Here is an 18,485-nt window from a genome sequence, read left to right as displayed (position 1 = left end):
ATTCAGTAGGTGCTTCACACGCTGGCTTCAAAACAGAATTGAGCAGCCACTTCACCGACATACAAAAATGTGCATCAACTGTAATGTAGCCTTTCAGTGCTTCATCCCTTCCCCGACACAAACCCAGCCCAGACCCGGACAGTACACTCTGGCTGAAGGCCAGCATAAACCATAGCTGGCTGTTTGGAGACAGTCCCTTCTCATGTTACTAACCCATGGCCATAAAACATTTATCTGTCCAGTTTACCTGCTGGTGCACTGTATAAGGACATATTGGTCTGTGGGCTGAGATGATTTGCATAAACGTATTAACATTGGAGCCCAAATAAGGCTTTTGCTATATTCTACCTTGGTATACCTTGTAAACCCTGTTTTGCTGAAGAATGTTTTTTTTTTTTTTACCTACCTCTCTGTCTCCTGCTCATGTTCAGTGGTATCAATAATACACAGCATCAGCTCAGTTTCCAGGGTTGAATTTCACAGACAGAGCCAGAGGTAAAATGGGGGGTTCCTCCCATTGGTGTCCTCTGTGAAGTATACCACAGCTACCGTCCGAACCATTTACAATAAATGACTCCATGTCATTTAGAAATGGTACATAATTTGTGAAGACACCTCACAGCAAGGTCACATTTCTGTATTAAATCTCTAAATCTAATGATATGTACTTAACTGACACCTGTCAGCATAGTCGACGTAAAGAAGACCCGATTTATACATTTCGCATTTTATCCCGAGCTTCAACATTTTATTGGACAGTCAACAAAAAGAAAACTTCTTGATACAAAGAGAGCATCCACACACTTGGAGATTGGGTAGATTGGCCAAAGAACAACAAGGCTCAAGGTTCCTTTTCCCATTACTTAAAGTCTGTACAAAAACGAAATACAAGTGCCCTTATTTGTGTCCGTATTTCAAACGGGCGGCTTCTCTCAGGCTGCCGGGAGCCTTGCTGGTGATGTTTGGGGCATGTGAGGAGCTACTGTGGTGGTAAGGGGATGCCCCTTGGGTCTGTGACCTGTCCCTCCTGCAAGTTTTTGACCAGCTGTGCCAGCCAGCGCTTGGTGGTGGTGTCGTCTTTCAGAACCTGGGCAAAAGTGGTGTCTTTGAGCTGGTCTGGAAGACACTGGCGAAGGGCCTCTCTGGCTCTGTAGGAGACACAAAGAGACACAGTTCATGCTGATGAGACGAGAGAGGGCGAGAGGGGTGCAGACAGTATTATCCAAATCCACTCGATTACTAATCAAGTTCAATCGAACTATAATAACAAGTCTGTGTTCCCTCCATACTGAGGAAGTTGTTTTCTCTTTGATTATCAATGCTTGTTTCAATCAATCAAGAGCAGACTAAAGAGCAGGCAAGTGTAACAAGCTTTGGCTGTCAGTACCTGGAGTTGTCAGAAAGGCGTAGATAACAACGTACGACATGCTTCAGTAAACGAGCAGAAGGCTCTTTCGAGAGCTGAAGAACCATCTTGCCCTGAAATAAACATGAGAGTGAGACAAACAGCTGAAGTGCAGACAATCACAAATGATATATTTATTGAAGTTACACACTCACAAGTATCATGGCAACATGGGAGAAGCGTTCGTAAGTTTGACAAATATATGCAAGTCCCGTGTCATCCAGGAGAATTTTCTGTAGTATGAAAGTTGCCACCTGTAAAGCATACAAACATATTAAAGGACAGTGCTTTCAAAGGTTGGCAAGGTATTTTGCCTTTTTTTCACAGAGAAGCAAACTTACCGTTTTGGACAGCTCACTGCCTGACTCCATAATCCGTAGACACAGTGGAATGATCTCTGTCGTCAACAGGAAGTTGATCACCTCCTGTTCATCTGTTTTTACCAATGCGCCTTCAAGATAAACGGGGAGACGTATAAACACTGGGCCATTTCAAGGCGTTGTCTTGATAAACAGACTTTCGTTTGTGAGGTTGATTCTGTTACCTATGACTCCTAGACTGGTGAGTCGGAGGTATTCAAAAGGCCGCGTTTTGCTCACAGTGTGTAAAAACGGATACAAGAAAAGAGGGATGTGTGCTGTGAGGAACGCTGATCTGAGAAACAACACGTGAGAAAAACACGTTTTAAGAATTCAGTTAGGGATTTATATACACTTGACAGGAGGCTGCACCGAAAATTAGAAGCGGGTGCAACAGCAATAACATATTACCTTGTTTCTGGATGAGAGGCTACACACTGCAGAAGGGCAAGGGCATTACACACCCGGTTGGACTGGTGCGCCGTCAGGGTTGGGGGGTTGATGGAGGGATAGATATTCACAATCTCCTGTTGCATATGATAAACAGTGAAAAAGAGTGATTTGGAGTTGATGATCAGCTCGCACATTTTCAAGTCTTGAGTGGTTAGAAACGTGCAAGTGAGTAAGCGAGTCAATGATGACGTGATCTTACCTGCAGGAGTGCAGCTATGGTTCCACAAGAGTGCCACAGCATGGGTGCCAAATCTGGGACAGATTCTCGCTTTTTACTGAGTTCGAGCAGGGCATTCTCGCGGGTCTCTGGGCTGGACAGTTCGTTTATCCACTGATAAATCTTTTCCCTATCCACTTGCGCCAGCGCCGTGGTTACAGCCTGTAATGATTGTGATTAAAAACCAAATTAGCCTCTACACTATAGTGCAATTATATGCCACTTAACTTTAAGATTGCACAACATCCAACTAACGTTAGCTTACTAGCTAACTAGCAACAAAGAGTAGCTAGTTCATTCACTCCACGACTAGACGTGTTAGAAATACCGGCAAGCGTCTCACAATTGTACAAACGTGTAGTTACTACACTACGGATTTACTTTTCAAGATAAAGCAGACTAGGCATATCAAATAGAGTACTGTAGGTGAGGTAGCTAGACGACCATTCGCTAGTTAGGTTAGCTGGTTAGCTAGCTACAACGTTTGGCCTTGTGCTAACGTTAGCCAGCAATCGACCAAGCTTGCCATTATACACAGCACTAGTGCAGCTATATTTAGTTTACTTACTGCTCCTGTAGCCAGCATTCTCTGCAGCGCTTGGATATGATCTCCGGTGGGCTGTTGAGTACCTATTTTAAATAATTTCACGCCGTTTTGTAAAATAAAAAAAGAGTCTCTGTTGTGAAAACAGAGAGCGGAACTGGCGAGAGAAGCGCAAATGTCTTTGAACTTTCAACTCGCACGTTGTCACGTGACACTTTATTTCGCTTTCCACATGTACCCACCAGGGGACACTAGTTGAACCGTTCACCACACACATTTAGTACAAATGGGCAGCAGATAGCAGCCATAGATTTCCAAATTTCTGCTCAACAGCTGTGTACTTTGAGGGTATTATTTATTCTGCCATAATTGTTATACTTACCTGTAGTGACGTCTTGACCCCTGGCCACCTACATTCAATTTTGTTAGTCTGTGTTTTATTACGAATAATATAATCCGTTATGGTTGAGAAAAGTCAGGGCATTTGACCAAATATAGCCTGTTTGGTCGAAAAAATAAAATAAAATCTTAGTAACTTTAGCACTGTCATATAGGCAGCAGCACTGGTAGGGAGGCGGTCACTAAACCAATCAGCACCCAGCGTGTTTGTTTTCAGTTCCAAAATCTTCTGGCAATACTAGGCTATGTCCTTTCTGTGTACACATTAACCACATTCTTCTTCTAGGCATGTTTTCGGTGACACAATATGTGTTCACAGATTAAATTCGGTTTATCTTTTAACAGTGGGACTTTGGTGCATAGTCCTGTTTCATCTAATGATCTTTCTGTGTATTCTTGGATTGAGAATGTTTCTTTCATGTCTTCAAGATCAACATTTATCTGTCAAATAGACTGTCATGACACATTTTGTTATGCAGTGCAATGCTGTGATCAGTTTAATTAGGCTGGGTCTGGATTCTGTTGTGTGCCTCAGCATGCCTGCTTAATCCTGTGGAATACTGATGCAGCAGATCACAAACAATCCCATTCTGAAGCACTGACAAATCTTAACCAACAAACCAATGTTTTTTGTAAGATGAAAACTTGGTGTGATTTCAGGGAATGAACTACACATACTACGCATAACTTACACAGGTCTATCATAACAAATAAGAGGTAATGCACCATACACCCATGTTTAAAGATGACAATACTGGCTCTTTATTTCTTATTTTCTAAGGCCTACATAGCACTTTTTTGTGCTTCTCTAGTGACGTTTTTAAGCAAAAACCTTTTATGTATTTGTTTAAGGGGACATTAACTGTCTATGCTATACCTGGATTGATACCATGTTTATTCCCTCAATTTATGTATTTAAGTGTTGGGAATTTGTGTTGTGCTGCATGTGTCTGCTTCCTCCGCCTTATTGGTAATTATTGGACTAGTGAGGGAATCATTGCCAAGCGACCTAGATACAGGGCAGTGGGACAGGTTAATGATTCAGCAGTTTTTTCAGGGGGAGCCATGCTTAAAATGTGGATTTTGGAGAGGAAGAAACCCAGTGGACATAAATGTGCCAGCTGGAACAGAGGTGTTGTATCCTTGCCTGAAGTTAGTCTGATTCTAATCCTGGACAACCCTGTGATACTCTGGACATTATGGCAAAGTTGGTAGAGTGTGTGCCTAACTTCTCGGAGGGCTGTAACAAACAGGTAGGAGACACGTGATCTTGGATTTACTTTTAGTTGTGATAGCTGTCAATCCTGGTGGTGTGATTAGAACAACACTTTTAGCCTGTGGTCAGACAACTTCTGAAAGGGCTGTCAGGCTGCCAACAAATTACAATATGAATACACATTTGTATACATGTTTTTGACAGCAGTATGTAATATATGACAGCATTAGGTGATTAAAGTGGTCAAGAACACAATTATATAAACATTTTGAAATTCTTTGGAAATGTCAACATTCGTATTCGTGCACAAAATACAACAGTACACTCTTTACATGTTTAATAATTGGGCAGTACATATCAGAGAGTTCATGAGAGATTCTTGCATGCAGGTGATTGATGCCATTGCAGAGGCCATTTCCTCGACTGATGGCTGCAGTCTGCTGGATGTGGACCCAGGGTCTTCCACTAACCGTACCGTCTACACCTTTGTGGGCTCGCCTGAGGCTGTGGTGGAGGGGGCGCTGAACGCCGCCCGGGCTGCCTTCCCTCTCATAGACATGACCAAACACTCAGGTACACTGATATGGGCGAGTGTCGGGTACAACCAAGGCTCCAGTTCTTAAACTACACTGAAACCTTAACTCCAACCCTTTTGCAATGTGGGACTACAACTGATGTGTAAAAAAAATTAATAAAAATGGATTGATCAAAGGGTAATAAACCCCATTGTTTTGTTCACTGATAATCTTTCATTGATTATAGTACCATTGATGACTTGGGGTTTATCTGGACTGACAAGTCTGTTTGTCTAGGAGAGCATCCGCGGACAGGAGCCATGGACGTGTGCCCTTTCATCCCTGTCCAGAACGTCACTATGGAGGACTGTGTCAACTGTGCCAATATCTTTGCCGAGCGGTTAACAGAAGTGCTGCATGTACCTGGTTTGTTAATCTCAAACATACTTCAGCTTGTATGATTATAATGCACGAATGTGCCTCTACTCAAGCTGGTATATTGTAATGTATCATTAGGACTCATGTACCATTATGCTTTAATACAGTCTACCTGTATGGAGAAGCTGCAAGAAAAGAAAACAGGACCTCTCTTCCATCTGTCCGCGCTGGAGAATATGAGGCCTTGGCTGAGAAAGTGAGTTTCTGTATTTATTCAACAGTTAATTGCAGACTATAATGTTGCAATAATATTCAAGTGTTCCTTGATACTATAGTGTAAATGCCCTAGGGATGTGTGTGTGATAACATGAAGCAATAAACCACAAGAGTGTGGTAAACCGCTGCAGTCATAGGCACAGCATACCAGTGATATATATGATTTACCTGTTATATCATTTAAATATATCATGGCAGTCTGATCACATTTGATCAGATCAGATTCTGTTGTATCAACTGTAACAAGCCAAGTGATGTATTCATGTGTATCACACGAACGGATGGATGATTGGATGTGTTGTGCGTAGCTGAAGATGGCAGAGTGGGCCCCTGACTATGGTCCTGCCACATTCATCCCCTCCTGGGGAGCTACAGTCACCGGGGCACGCAAGTTCCTCATTGCCTACAACGTGAACCTCCTCAGCACCAAGGAACAAGCCCATCGGATCGCTCTGGACATCAGGGAACAGGGACGAGGAAAAGATCAGGTGGGCTGGTTTACAGAGCCTCGATACACATTGATTTGTTTGTGGAAGTGACTTCTGTAGGAACATATAGGAAAACGTGTTAGACGTTTAACTTCACTCATGTTTAGGCATGAACTACATTTGATGGAACAGCATCCGCTGTAAAATATAGGAATCTGTTTGGTGGATCTGTGTATTCTAGCCAGGTCTTCTGAAGAAGGTCCAGGGCATGGGCTGGTACCTGGAGGAATCAAACATAGCCCAGGTGTCCACCAACATCCTGGATTACGAGCTGACACCCGTCCACACTGTGTACGAGGAGATCTGCAGCATTTCCAAGGTAGGGGTGGAGCATAGACACAGTTGGTAATCAAGGTCAATGTCTGATTTTGGACCTATTGTAAAGCTGATGTGCTTGGTCTGCTCAGGCCCTAAATCTGCCCGTGGTCGGCTCCCAGATCGTAGGCCTTGTTCCACTAAAAGCCTTGCTCGACTGTGCGGACTTCTACATCCAGAAAGACAGTCTGTTCATAGTGGAGGAGGAACACAAAGTCAGGCTGGTGAGGATAGAATTACTTGAAAGGGAATGATGCACCGTAGATTCAGCTGGATCTCAGCATCGTTCTCTACAGTCAGTACTGTAATATCATAGTTACCCTTCCTACTACTTCTCACACCTATTTTTTCTTTTTGTTGTATGTGCAACATTTTCTCCACTTAAGGTCATCAGTAAACTTGGACTTGATTCTCTTGGGGCTTTTAACCCTAAGGACAGGATAATAGAGTATGTTTACTCTTATTCATTCAGTTCACTGTCTGAGCTCCTGGTTTAGAAGGCATTGTATGGACCGCTCCTTGTGGTGTGTATATGTTTACATTACGCTCTTATCCAGAGCGACAGTAAGTACAGGGACATGAATTGAACCGGCAACCTTCTGATTAATAGCCTGATCCGCTAACCGCTCAGCCATCTGACTCTGCATTGTATGGACTGGTCTTTGTGGTGTGTATAGGTACATGGTGAACAGTACTCAGGACGACAAGCGTTTGGTGTCTCTGTCGCTACAGCAGTTCGTACGCAGTGTCGGGGCCAGAACCGCTGCCCCCGGGGGAGGGTCTGTCTCTGCCGCTGTCGCTGCCATGGTAACACTCTCACACCTCTGACAATATGCGCACACTGAAAACAAGACATGAGACAAATATGACTAATAAAATGTCTGTGTTGTGTAAGAGTATATACAGTATGTTACAGGTATAGAGTTTTGTGTTTTACATTTGTTTTACAAATGTATCTAATTGAATGTAATGTTTTTACAAATTTGTTATTTGTTGTTGTATTATTCCTGTCTTATATTTAAATGTGTTCAAATGAGTGTGTGAGGGGAGGGTGTTGTCTAAGTGTGCGCTTTGTTTATTTTTAGGGGGCTGCCCTGGGAGCCATGGTGGGCCAGATGACCTATGGGAAGAGGCAGTTTGAGGATCTGGACGGGGTGATGAGGACACTGATCCCTCCCTTCCACCAGGCCATGAATGAGCTGCTGGTCATGGTGGACTCTGACTCTACGGCCTTTAATAGCTACATGGTGAGGGAAAGAACTGGTACTACAGGAAAAACCTGGGAAAACTTCTGTCTGGCCTCATCATTTTTTGTACATTTACTTTCTTTAATTTTGTACTATTTTGTATGACATTAAATGTATGACACGTCATTTGAAATGACTTACAATCTGCACTTTCTTCATCTGTAAAAAAACGGAGGAACTAGTTGGCCAACTACTGACCCTTTTCACCAGAGCGTGTCACATTTCTTTCATTCTTCAACGGAAAAGGTGGTGATAGAACTTGTCCATGTATCACATATTTGCCATTGTAGTACCACACCTGAATTCTTCTCTTTTTTAGGCAGCGCTCAAAATGCCAAGAAACAGTAAAGAGGAAATCAAAAGGTGATTGCTGTACTTTTGACACTTGAAACGTTTTGAATGTGATTTAAACTTTGTTTAAAAAAGGTTTTAGCTAAATGAAAAATAAACCTTTTATTAATGGTCTTGTGACAGGCCTGTAGGGCCATAGATGACACATACAGTTGTCAGCTAAACATAACTATAGAGGGTGTGTAAAATCAAACAACCGCTTCAGTGACAGTGATTCTATTCATGCAAAAATTACATTGACGTAGACACGTAGATCGTGAACACACGATTAGAAGCAGGAGAACCTGTTTGTCGGCCATCTTGTTTTGTTTCACACCAATCTAATACATTTATTTATCTCCTTGATTCTCCCATCTCCATTTCCTCTACCCCTGGCCCAGGAGACAGGCTGCTATGCAAGAGGGTCTCAAGAAAGCTGTCGGGGTCCCCTTGTCACTGGCCCAACAAGTCAACCTTCTGTGGCCTTGTCTGAAAGAAATGGTTCTCCATGGAAACGTAGCCTGCAAGTCAGACCTGCAGGTATATCTGGGAATATCTCTCCAACACATAAGGAAGCTGTTGTCAATGCATAATGCAAGTGCTTCATGCTTACTTGTCTTTTGCCACCATAATGGGACAACATGGTGTAATATCATGTAATTTGCTTTTGTACTCAGGTGCCCTGATATTTTTGGGGGTCAACATGACTGGCAATAAAGTAAAGTAGTAGTATATAAATATGTCTTGCTTTGTAAAATTGTCTTTCTTCTGTCTTGTGTTGTTTAGGTGGCAGCCAAAGCCCTGGAAACAGCTGTTTTTGGAGCCTACTACAATGTCACAATCAACCTCAAAGACATCCAAGATGATTATTTTAAGACTACTGTAAGTGATATGTGGTGGAATTCTATCATAAAAAGTCTGAGGTCAGAAAAGTTTGTCTTTATCTGTTTATTCTTGCAAGGAGGAGCAGTTCTAAAACAGTACGATAAATTATGTCTGGAGTAGAGGGCTATCTGAAATGATATGATCTGAGCTTTTAAACAGTAGCCCCAGACAGTTACATAATCAGTTCAATAGTTAATGTTTAACAGTTCAAAAGAGGAACTCCATGGAGAATGGGCAAAACAACCAGGGTTAAACAGTCTAATTGGTTAGACGTTTGGTCAGCAAGCGGAAACTCAAGCAATACTGCCTTAGACAAAAAGGTTATGCTATCTTTATAGAAGACCTAAATAATAACTGTTCTAGGCCAAAGACTATTATAGACAACTTAAAGACAGTAATTTTCTATTACAAATCACTTTAGGTCATATTTCATTTGAAAAACAAATGTACAACCTGCTGCTCAGTAGCTGCTGGAACACTGCAGCAAGAGGTTTCAGGGTTAAGCCCCCCCATCTACTGTATGCTGCTTTGGATAAAGACATCTGCTAAATGAATACCTTAAAAAATGAACAAGGAGAGATAATAGATTCCTTCAAGAATGCTTTTGTGTTTTGTGAGCAGACTCAACAGAAGGCCTCAGCTCTGCTTCTGGAGGCAAGAGAGAGTGCTTCTGCAGTCCTGGATGCAGCTGACAGGAGAGAATGAAATCCAGCCAAACATTACACTGCCAATGCCTTCACTGCCAGAAAACTGATAAGACATCTGAAAATGAATTTATTGTACTCGTCTTGGTTCCAGTTTATGTGGATAACAAACCAAAGATTTTGAAAATTTTGGGGAAGTCCATGACACCAAAAGGAAATTCCAATAAAATCTTTCCCAAACCAATTTCATTATGTTGTTCCTATTATTATTGTGTCTCTCATGGGTCTTACTAATAGTACTCTAAATGCCTACAAATTAATCATTCACAATTGACATGGGAAATAAAATGTAAGAGTTTTGATTTAATCTTCAATGTGAACTAAGCAAGGGTTTTGATTGCTCTCATGGGGTTAAACACAGTATGCAACAATGCAGTATGCACCTTCCCATTTCTAAGCTCCACCTATTATGATAAAAAGGCCAATGCTGACTGATGAGGGAGAGGTGTAACTCTAAGGAAGAATTGCAAGTGTGAACAAGGCGTTAGTGAGTATGCTTCTTTCTATTTGTGTAGTTTATAAAAGCAAATTATCGTTGTCATCTGCCGCTTGTCCGGGGATCGGGTCGCGGGGGCAACGACCTAAGCAGGGAGCAAATTATCATAAAATATATATATTTAATATCCATTTAATTAATTTAGTTGACAACACAGCAAAGATTTTTTACATGCTCATTTTTTTTCATCTTATGGATTACTGTGTCAGTAGAAAGGAGCAAAGTATATTTCATTATTTGCTCTGTCCTTTCATAACATTTCATATAAGAAAAGAATATTGTACTGGTGCCCAATGTTTCTGCCTTCTAGCAGCTTAAAATACAATATTAAATTATGATAGTTGTTCCGGGAAGCAAAAACGAGAAAGGAATGTACGTGGGCAGCTCCTTTTCGTTCACTGACACCACTGACACCACTGGAAACCTCTGTATCTGAACCATATATTTATTTCTTTATAGACGCGATTGGAACGTTTGGAACACAGACATGTTCAACTCTGGTTCAGGTGATATATTCTCATGTTTTGTGCACACTCAGTTGAGCATACTTTATGTTTCCTTGACAATTACCACATCAACACTGCTCTTTTTTTCCATTTATTTTCCATTTAAAGGTAGTGGCCATCCCTCTGGATATGACCTAAATCGATGTGGGCAAGGGGGGCAAGGGGGGCAAGGGGGGCAAGGGGCTCCTGGTGGTCCTGGTCCTTGTGTGCCTGGTGGGCAGGGTCCTTATCCTGGGCCTTATATGCCTGGTGGGCAGGGTCCTTATCCTGGTCCTTGTATGCCTGGTGGGCAGGGTCCTTATCCTGGTCCTTGTATGCCTGTAGGGCCTGGTCCTGGTCCGTATCCTGGTCCTTATCCTGGGCCTTGTATGCCTGTAGGGCCTGGTCCTGGTCCTGGGCCTTATATGCCTGGAGGGCCCGGCCCTTGTGGGCCAGTCCCTGTTGTGCCTGCGCCTTGTATGCCTGTTGACCCTGATAAAAAAAAACATGGGAAGGGCCGTGGAAAAAAAGGGCGTAGACGCAAACACAAACACAGACACTGCGGTGGCAGTGGCAGTGGCAGCGGTAGTGGTAGTGGTAGTGGTAGTGGCAGTGGTAGTGGTAGTGGCAGTAGTAGTGGTAGTGGTAGTGGAAGTGATAGTGACCACAAACATGGCCGTCATGGACATGGACGTAGACATGGATGTGGACGTGGAGGTGGACGCGGTCGCGGTCACGGTCATGGACACGGTCACGGTCATGGTCATGGTCATCATTAGCACTGACATGGAGGGTAAGTTCATCAGTATGACTCAATATTCAGTGCCTATGTAGTTACTGCCAAGCATGCAATGTACATAAATATGCTAAACTTGTTTGATGGAGTTGATATACAAGTCATGGTGAAAGCTCTCCAGGCTTGTTTAAAATCTACCTAGTTGGCGAAATCATTTAAAAAGACTCAGTCTTTCATTCAGCTGAGTCAATGTGTCTTTTTGCATTTAATTTGGATTTTATCTATTGCAGCCCTCTGAAAGTGGCCTGAACACAAAAGGTTTTTCTCAAAACAAGAAGAAATACGTCAATTAAAATAGAACAATCAAAAGATCAAGACAAAAAAATATTGTATTTTAACATGGCAGTAATCGAAATGGGTATGAAATAAACATTTGAAAATAATTTCAACAGACTATTTCCAAATAATGTCCTACATTCTAATATAACATTTCATTTTTATTAACAAAATTAAAAATGTTAAAATTATTTTACAACTTAAAGTATGTGTGTAGAACTATTCCACAAGATAAAAATCTAGATCTAGACATGTCCTTGAAGGTCACTGATCATAACAATGAGATAGCCCCAAACATTGTGGGTAACCAAATTATTAAGCATACATTGTGAAAATTAAAGTCCCAAAAGGGAAGAACCATAAGAGCAGTTAAACACGATACAATAAACAACATGAACCTTGAAAAGTGCAAGGGTGTACCTGTGGAAAAAAGCAAGAAACAAAATCATATTACACAGCAAGTACAATAGATGTAAATCAGTTATAACTAACAAACCAGAGCAATAAGAGTCATTGTGATCCTGGAGGAAACATCAGGTCCAGCCAAACATTCCTAAGTGCCGTTGTGCTCCCGGAACAAGTGCATCTTGAGCCTTTTCTCGAAGGTGGGGAGACAGTTAGTGTCTCTGATGGAGGTGGGGGAGTTGATTCCACCATTGGGGGGCCAGACAGGAGAAAAGCTTATGTTGGGACCGGGCGCTCTTAAGCGGTGGGACCACCAGACGGTTGTCAGAAGAAGGCCGCAGGTGGCGGGTGGGGGTGTAAGGCTGGAGGAGAGACTTGATGTAGTCGGGTGCAGTCCTGTTCACCGCTCGGAAGGTCAGTACCAGGGTCTTGAATCTGATGGGGGCCGTGATGGGAAGCCAGTGGAGGAAGATGAGGAGCGGGATAACATGGGAGCATCTGGGTAGATTGAAGACCAGGCAGACTGCTGCGTTCTGAATCCTCTGGAGAGGGCAAGTTGCGCATGCTGGGAGACCGGCAAGCAGCAAGTTGCAGTAGTCCAACTTAAAGAAGACAAGTGCTTGGACTAGCAGCTGGGTGGAATGGTCAGACAGGTATCTCCTGATCTTCTAGATGTTGTAGAGGGTGAATCTACACAACCGGGAGACAGCAGCAATGTGGGCTGTGGGGGAGAGCTCGTCATCCATGGTCACCCCGAGGTTCCTGGCAGAGGATGAAGGGGTTACCGTTGCAGATCCCAGGTTGATTGAGAGATATTATTGTGTCTCTCATGGGTCTTACTAATAGTACTGTAAATGCCTAACAAATTAATCATTCACAATTGACATAGGAAATACATGGGAAATACAATTTAAGAGTTTAGATTTCATCTTCAATGTGACCAAGCAAGAGTTTTGATTGCACTCGTGGTTAAGCACAGTATGCAACAATGCAGTATGCACCCTCCCATTTCTAAGCTCCACCTATTACAATAAAAAGGCCAATGCTGACTGATGAGGGAGAGGTGTAACTCAAAGGAATAATTGGAAGTCTGAACAAGGTGTTAGTGAATATGCTACTTTATATTTGTGTAGTTTATAAAAGCAAATTATCATAAATTGTATATGTTTAATATCCATTCATTCATTTTGTTGACAACACGGCAAATATTTTTTACACAAGTGTCTTATTGTTTATCTTTTGGATTACTGTGAAAGGAGCAAAGTATTAAATTAAGTTATGTCTTTTCATAACTTTATATAAGAAAAAAAATTGTATGTGTGCCTAATTGTACGCGCTTTAGCAGCATGAAATACAATTTTTAAGTATTAGTAATAGTAAAAAAAAGTATTAGTAATAGAAAAGTTGTTCCAGGAAGCAAAAGCGAGAATGGAATGTACTCGGCCACCTCCCTTTTGTTCACTGACACCACTGACACCACTGGAAATCTCTGTATCTAAACCATATATTTATTTCTTCATAGACGCGTTTGGAACGTTTGGAACACAGACATGTTCAACACTGGTTCAGGTGATATATTCTCATGTTTTGTGCACAGTCAGGTGAGCATACAATGCCACTTTATGTTTTCTTGACAATTACCACATCAACATTGCTCTTTTTTCCATTTATTTTCCATTTAAAGGTAGTGGCCATCCTTCTGCATCCTATTTGCATTTAATTTGGATTTTATCTCTTGCAGCCCTCTGACAGTGGCCTTGACCAGAACACAGAAGATTTTTTTCAAAACAAGAAGAAAAACGTAAATTGAAATAGAACAATAAAAAATCTACATAAAAAAAGATTTTATTTTAACATCGCAGTAATAGAAATGTGTATGAAATAAATTTGAAAACTATTCCCAAATAATGTCCTACATTCTTATACAAAATTGTATTGTTATGAAGAAAATATGAAATATTTAAAATTATTTGAATTAGTTAAAGTATATGTGTGCAGAAATTCAAATATAGACATATCCTTGAAGTAACTTGTGTGCTTCTCTTATTTGCACATTAGCCTTGGTGCTGAAGTTGACATAACCTGTGCACATACTTCTGGGGAAGTCTTGTTTTGATGTTCACAACCCTGGGCGTGCACAGCAAACATTCAAAAGACCAGGTCAGCCTGTTGAGCCAATGTGCAATACATCATTTACTATCATTTTCAATTAAACAGAGAACATACACAGTCTAGTTAAGAGAGCAAAAATACAACGTTTAAGAAAAAGAACCACAGTGCACTTCAAGAAATATTAAATATGTTTTAATTTTGACAAAGCAATAACAATACCCTTTTTTGTGTTTTGGGACTAGAATTGCGAAATCTTACGCATTTGATAGAGAGGGTAGATCAAATGTAGAGCTTTAGATAACTATTAAAGGTCTCATTGTCAATCCAAACATAACTAGTAATGAACTGTCAGAGGTGGACTGGAGTTGACCGAGGGTCACACCTTTCATGTCTCATCAAACTCAATATACGGTATGTCTCTGTAGTAACTGTCCAGCTCAGCAAATACATGGAGGGCGTGTGCAACAATTTCCTCTGACATCTTGTGAGCATACTCTTGTAGTGCCTGGTGGGAGGTAAATTCATTCTGTATGACCTCTGTGTGGACAGAAGCTTCCATGCTGCAGGATCTCTCTGCAGGATCTTTTGAGTGGACAAATGGCTGTTTCTCCTCAAGGTGGGTTTCTCTGATGCTCTCATTTGGTTTCATTTGGCTGTCATCCTTTGAGAAGCATCTTCGTCTTGAATGGACAGATCCCATGTTATTGTATTCTGTCTTTACACTGTGCACTTTGAGGTAATGTGTGAAGGTCAAAGAGGCACCTAGTGTGTAGAAAAAGAGAGGAGAATAGCAAATCCAAATGCACTGCTTATCATTGACAAATATATATTTTTGGAAAGTGTTATGTTGTGACACTAATGTGTCTAGTATAATATTTTACCTCCAAAACTCCCACTCTTGGAAAGTGGTCTATGGTGTTCCAGTTCTGAAATGCACATTGTTTGGTTTCATTCTCTTGCACCACCTCTATTGACACTTTACACATGTGAGCCACAACTAGCACATTTATGGGAGTGGTAAAGTGAAAAGTCACATAAAGTCTGTACTGTCCTCTAGTGTAATTTTGCCAGAACTACACATAATGTCCTGTCAAAGACGGTTACCAAAAAAGGTGTTTAAATTCAACCATATCATAGATGAGGTGGTAAAATAATAAAGTTTAAATTGTGTGTGTGTGTACTACCGATATGATATGTCTACAATAACATCGCGTGCCGTGCACTCAGTACTGGGGTTTGGAGATTATTTTATTTTACTTAATAAAATGCAATAAAGAATTATCACAATTCTGTCTCTATCGCTTTAAAACCTACAACCTTTTTTTTCCCCATTAGTCCATCCTATTAAAATGTGGACACAGAAAGGCGGGGAGATTATTTATTACATTAACATCTCACTGTCCTGTGAGAGATCTGCATTACCCTGTGTACAAACTGTGTTGTTCTATCCACAAACACAAGGAAAGTGCCAGAATGCGTTTTCTGCTTTGTCTGAGTTTGTTTGGTTTAGTCTCCATAATAGCCATGGAGATTAATAAAACCACTACACGCCAGCCTGGTATTGACGTGCAAGGAGGTGAACAATGCTCAACTTGCGAGTTCAGGGAACAGAGCAAGCTCTTGAGACTTCACAGCATTAAATCCCAGATTCTCAATATACTTAGGCTCGAACAAGCCCCAAACATCAGCCGAGATATGATCAGACAACTTCTGCCGAAAGCACCTCCGTTGACACAACTACTGGACCAGTACGACCATCGCGTGGAAGATGAAGACCATGCCACTGAAACTATTATAACCATGGCCAAGAAGTGTAAGTATCTTTGGAAGTCATCATCACTTTGCAAAAAGCACGCATCCTGGGCCTACATCTTGTGGCATGCGTAATTGACAGCTCTAGATCCAGATAAACGCGAGCAATTCCCGCGGTTTAATTGGTCATGTTTTCCGGATCTGTTTCAACTGATATCAACTGAAACTGAAATGTGTTAGGCTGCACAGATGTTGATGCATTGTCACAGCTGTAGCCTATGTCTAAAATCTGTTTCTTGCTTTCTTTTTAGATGACCTCAATGCCCAGTTAGCTGGAATGCCACCTTGTTGTTTTTTCACGCTTACTCCCAAGATTGAAATAAAAAACATAATAAGCGCGCAATTATGGGTTTACTTGCGACTGAGTGACCGAGTCTCATCCGTTTTCTTGCAAATTTCTCAGCTAAAACCATCAAAAGAGGTGAAGACGCGCGTTCGCATTCGATCTATGAAGATCGACGTAGATGAAGGGACAAGTTCATGGCAAAGTTTAGATATTAAACTTTTACTTGAAGTTTGGCTTCGTCAGTCAGATACACATTATGGGATTGAGATCAAAGGTATTGACCCACAAGGAGAGGATTTAGCGGTCACCTCAGCGGAGTATGGTGAAGAAGGGTTGGTAAGTAACCTATTAGGCCAACCAACAAACTCAGAAATTTAACAAAATTGTTTATGGCCGATTTGACTGTATACTGCACACATACAGAACGCAATAGCCTACAGAATTGTTTGTCATATTAATTCGTGAAATCATTTATTCCCTCCCAGCAACCCTTTATTGAGGTAAAGGTTCTGGAGAACACAAAGCGATCACGGAGGGACACTGAACTGCATTGTGATGAAGAGTCCTCAGAAATCCGTTGCTGCCGGTACCCCCTTACTGTGGACTTTGAAGACTTTGGCTGGGACTGGATTATTGCCCCAAAACGCTACAAGGCCAACTACTGTTCTGGAGAGTGTGAGTATATGCACCTGCAGAAGTACCCCCACACTCATCTGGTGAACAAGGTCCACCGCAGAGGGACTGCAGGACCCTGCTGTACCCCCACCAAGATGTCCCCAATCAACATGCTCTACTTTAACCGCATGGAGCAGATCATCTACGGCAAGATCTCCTCCATGGTGGTGGACCACTGTGGTTGCTCCTAGGCCTTAATGGGTGTCAGAATCTTATCAGCAGTTTATAACACCCCTTGTTGTTGAATGAGGTTAGCAGGAAGTCTATGAGACTCAGTCAGTGAGTCTATTGTTTGTCTTCACAGTCAACAATAATTAGTGCACTGATGCTTTAGTATATGACAAATATATAAAATTGTGATGGATGCTGTTGTTGTCTTAGTCTAGGCCTAGTCTAGAAATCCATAACATATTGAAAGTATAGACTACTAACAGTGAATCTTCCACCAAATACTCCACTCTGCATAAAACGCTGTGGGAGGCATGTGGAGATTTTTTTTGTTTCGAAAAACATGAACCAAATGACCTTTTTAAGGCCATGAACTGCTCTGAATAAGAACGTCTGCTCAATGACTGAATGTAAACCCTTCCCCCAAGACTTATTTGGAAGTTTCTTGCTGAGACTTTTGTTTGAAAGACAACATTACAAACCCTGACTTCAATGACACATGGTTGCAGGGAGTGCAGATGTCCTGTTTGTTAAGGTTCACAGGGTTTTCAGAGGCAGGGTCACGTGATTAGAAATGTTTGTGAGATTATAAACTCACTGTACTATGCACATTTCACAAACTTTTTTATCAACATACCGGGCGACAATCATTACATAGCAGAGTGAATGCAAAGTAATTATACTTTGGCCTGCTGCAAGAATTTGTAATGAAATAAACATCTGTTAAATAAAGATTCCATGACACGTGTTAATAGGGCCTACATCTGTAAATTATTTACAAATAATGTGCAAGTGACATTGATTCAATGTATTAATTTATTAATATGTATTAATATATAATCGACATTTAGACACAAGCACAAAAAATGGGTATACAAAACCTATTATGATTGAGATTTAAAATGTATAAACGCGCATTGAAGTGTTGTGCGCGTGTCAAGGACGCAAGAGGATGGCTTTCAGTTTCTCTGAAAACACGTGGTCAACATTGGCTGATCCGCTGTTGTCCCCCCCCCCCCATTTGTTTAAGGACGTATTTCAGCATATATTTTACCGTTATGTGTATAGAGTTTATATACAGTCATTTAAGATTCAAAAATAATCTAATGCAGTTAATGGAAGAAGAAAAAATAATTGATAATCTTACATTTAGATGCCCATTTTCGTAAAAGGAAGGACCATCATGGGAGGATGTTTGACTGTCAGAACAGCGAAATTGCCTTCATTTTAATTGGCTACCACC

At 41.3% G+C, this 18,485-nt stretch overlaps 4 protein-coding genes and 1 long non-coding RNA gene across 7 annotated transcripts; 4 read left to right on the top strand and 1 right to left on the bottom strand.

Moving 5' to 3' along the window:
• Positions 1–719: 719 nt before the first annotated feature.
• cnot9 (CCR4-NOT transcription complex subunit 9) lies at positions 720–3,168 on the bottom strand. Its single transcript, XM_084667976.1, has 8 exons — positions 3,003–3,168; positions 2,417–2,596; positions 2,176–2,291; positions 1,950–2,059; positions 1,747–1,856; positions 1,561–1,659; positions 1,388–1,479; positions 720–1,148 (listed from the first exon to the last, which is right to left on the bottom strand). Exons 1-8 carry the CDS (start codon positions 3,018–3,020, stop codon positions 980–982), a joined length of 894 nt encoding a protein of 297 aa, XP_084524102.1. The 5' UTR covers positions 3,021–3,168; the 3' UTR covers positions 720–979.
• Positions 3,169–4,476: 1,308 nt separating this feature from the next.
• On the top strand, positions 4,477–9,915 carry ftcd (formimidoyltransferase cyclodeaminase). The gene is made up of 14 exons (XM_084668709.1): positions 4,477–4,630; positions 4,983–5,166; positions 5,406–5,534; positions 5,654–5,742; positions 6,071–6,250; positions 6,432–6,569; positions 6,658–6,789; positions 6,952–7,013; positions 7,243–7,372; positions 7,651–7,812; positions 8,132–8,175; positions 8,544–8,682; positions 8,929–9,024; positions 9,649–9,915. The coding sequence occupies exons 1-14, from the start codon at positions 4,577–4,579 to the stop codon at positions 9,730–9,732; spliced, it is 1,623 nt and encodes a 540-aa protein (XP_084524835.1). The 5' UTR covers positions 4,477–4,576; the 3' UTR covers positions 9,733–9,915.
• Positions 9,916–10,177: 262 nt separating this feature from the next.
• Positions 10,178–10,907, top strand: LOC146260885 (uncharacterized). The gene is made up of 3 exons (XR_014724764.1): positions 10,178–10,218; positions 10,687–10,733; positions 10,842–10,907. It is a non-coding gene; the product is annotated as an uncharacterized LOC146260885 (long non-coding RNA).
• Positions 10,908–10,924: 17 nt separating this feature from the next.
• Positions 10,925–14,214, top strand: LOC146260884 (uncharacterized). Of its 3 annotated transcripts, none has more exons than XM_084668104.1 (3): positions 10,925–11,505; positions 13,712–13,790; positions 13,931–14,214. In XM_084668104.1, the coding sequence occupies exons 1-3, from the start codon at positions 11,220–11,222 to the stop codon at positions 13,992–13,994; spliced, it is 429 nt and encodes a 142-aa protein (XP_084524230.1). In that variant the 5' UTR covers positions 10,925–11,219; the 3' UTR covers positions 13,995–14,214. The 3 variants fall into 3 exon arrangements, with proteins under 3 accessions (XP_084524230.1, XP_084524232.1, XP_084524231.1); XM_084668105.1 differs by having other exon boundaries at positions 10,932–11,505; positions 13,712–13,758; XM_084668106.1 differs by lacking the exons at positions 13,712–13,790; positions 13,931–14,214 and adding an exon at positions 11,739–11,891 and having other exon boundaries at positions 10,929–11,505.
• Positions 14,215–15,711: 1,497 nt separating this feature from the next.
• Positions 15,712–17,976, top strand: mstna (myostatin a). Its single transcript, XM_084667616.1, has 3 exons — positions 15,712–16,114; positions 16,365–16,735; positions 16,885–17,976. The coding sequence occupies exons 1-3, from the start codon at positions 15,775–15,777 to the stop codon at positions 17,263–17,265; spliced, it is 1,092 nt and encodes a 363-aa protein (XP_084523742.1). The 5' UTR covers positions 15,712–15,774; the 3' UTR covers positions 17,266–17,976.
• Positions 17,977–18,485: the final 509 nt, after the last annotated feature.

This window comes from Hypomesus nipponensis, chromosome 12 (assembly GCF_054491055.1).
Source record: "Hypomesus nipponensis isolate SF chromosome 12, ASM5449105v1, whole genome shotgun sequence".
Lineage (NCBI taxonomy): Eukaryota > Metazoa > Chordata > Actinopteri > Osmeriformes > Osmeridae > Hypomesus > Hypomesus nipponensis.
The sequence above is the reverse complement of the archived record's forward strand: the minus strand, read 5'-3'. Positions and strand labels throughout refer to the sequence as shown.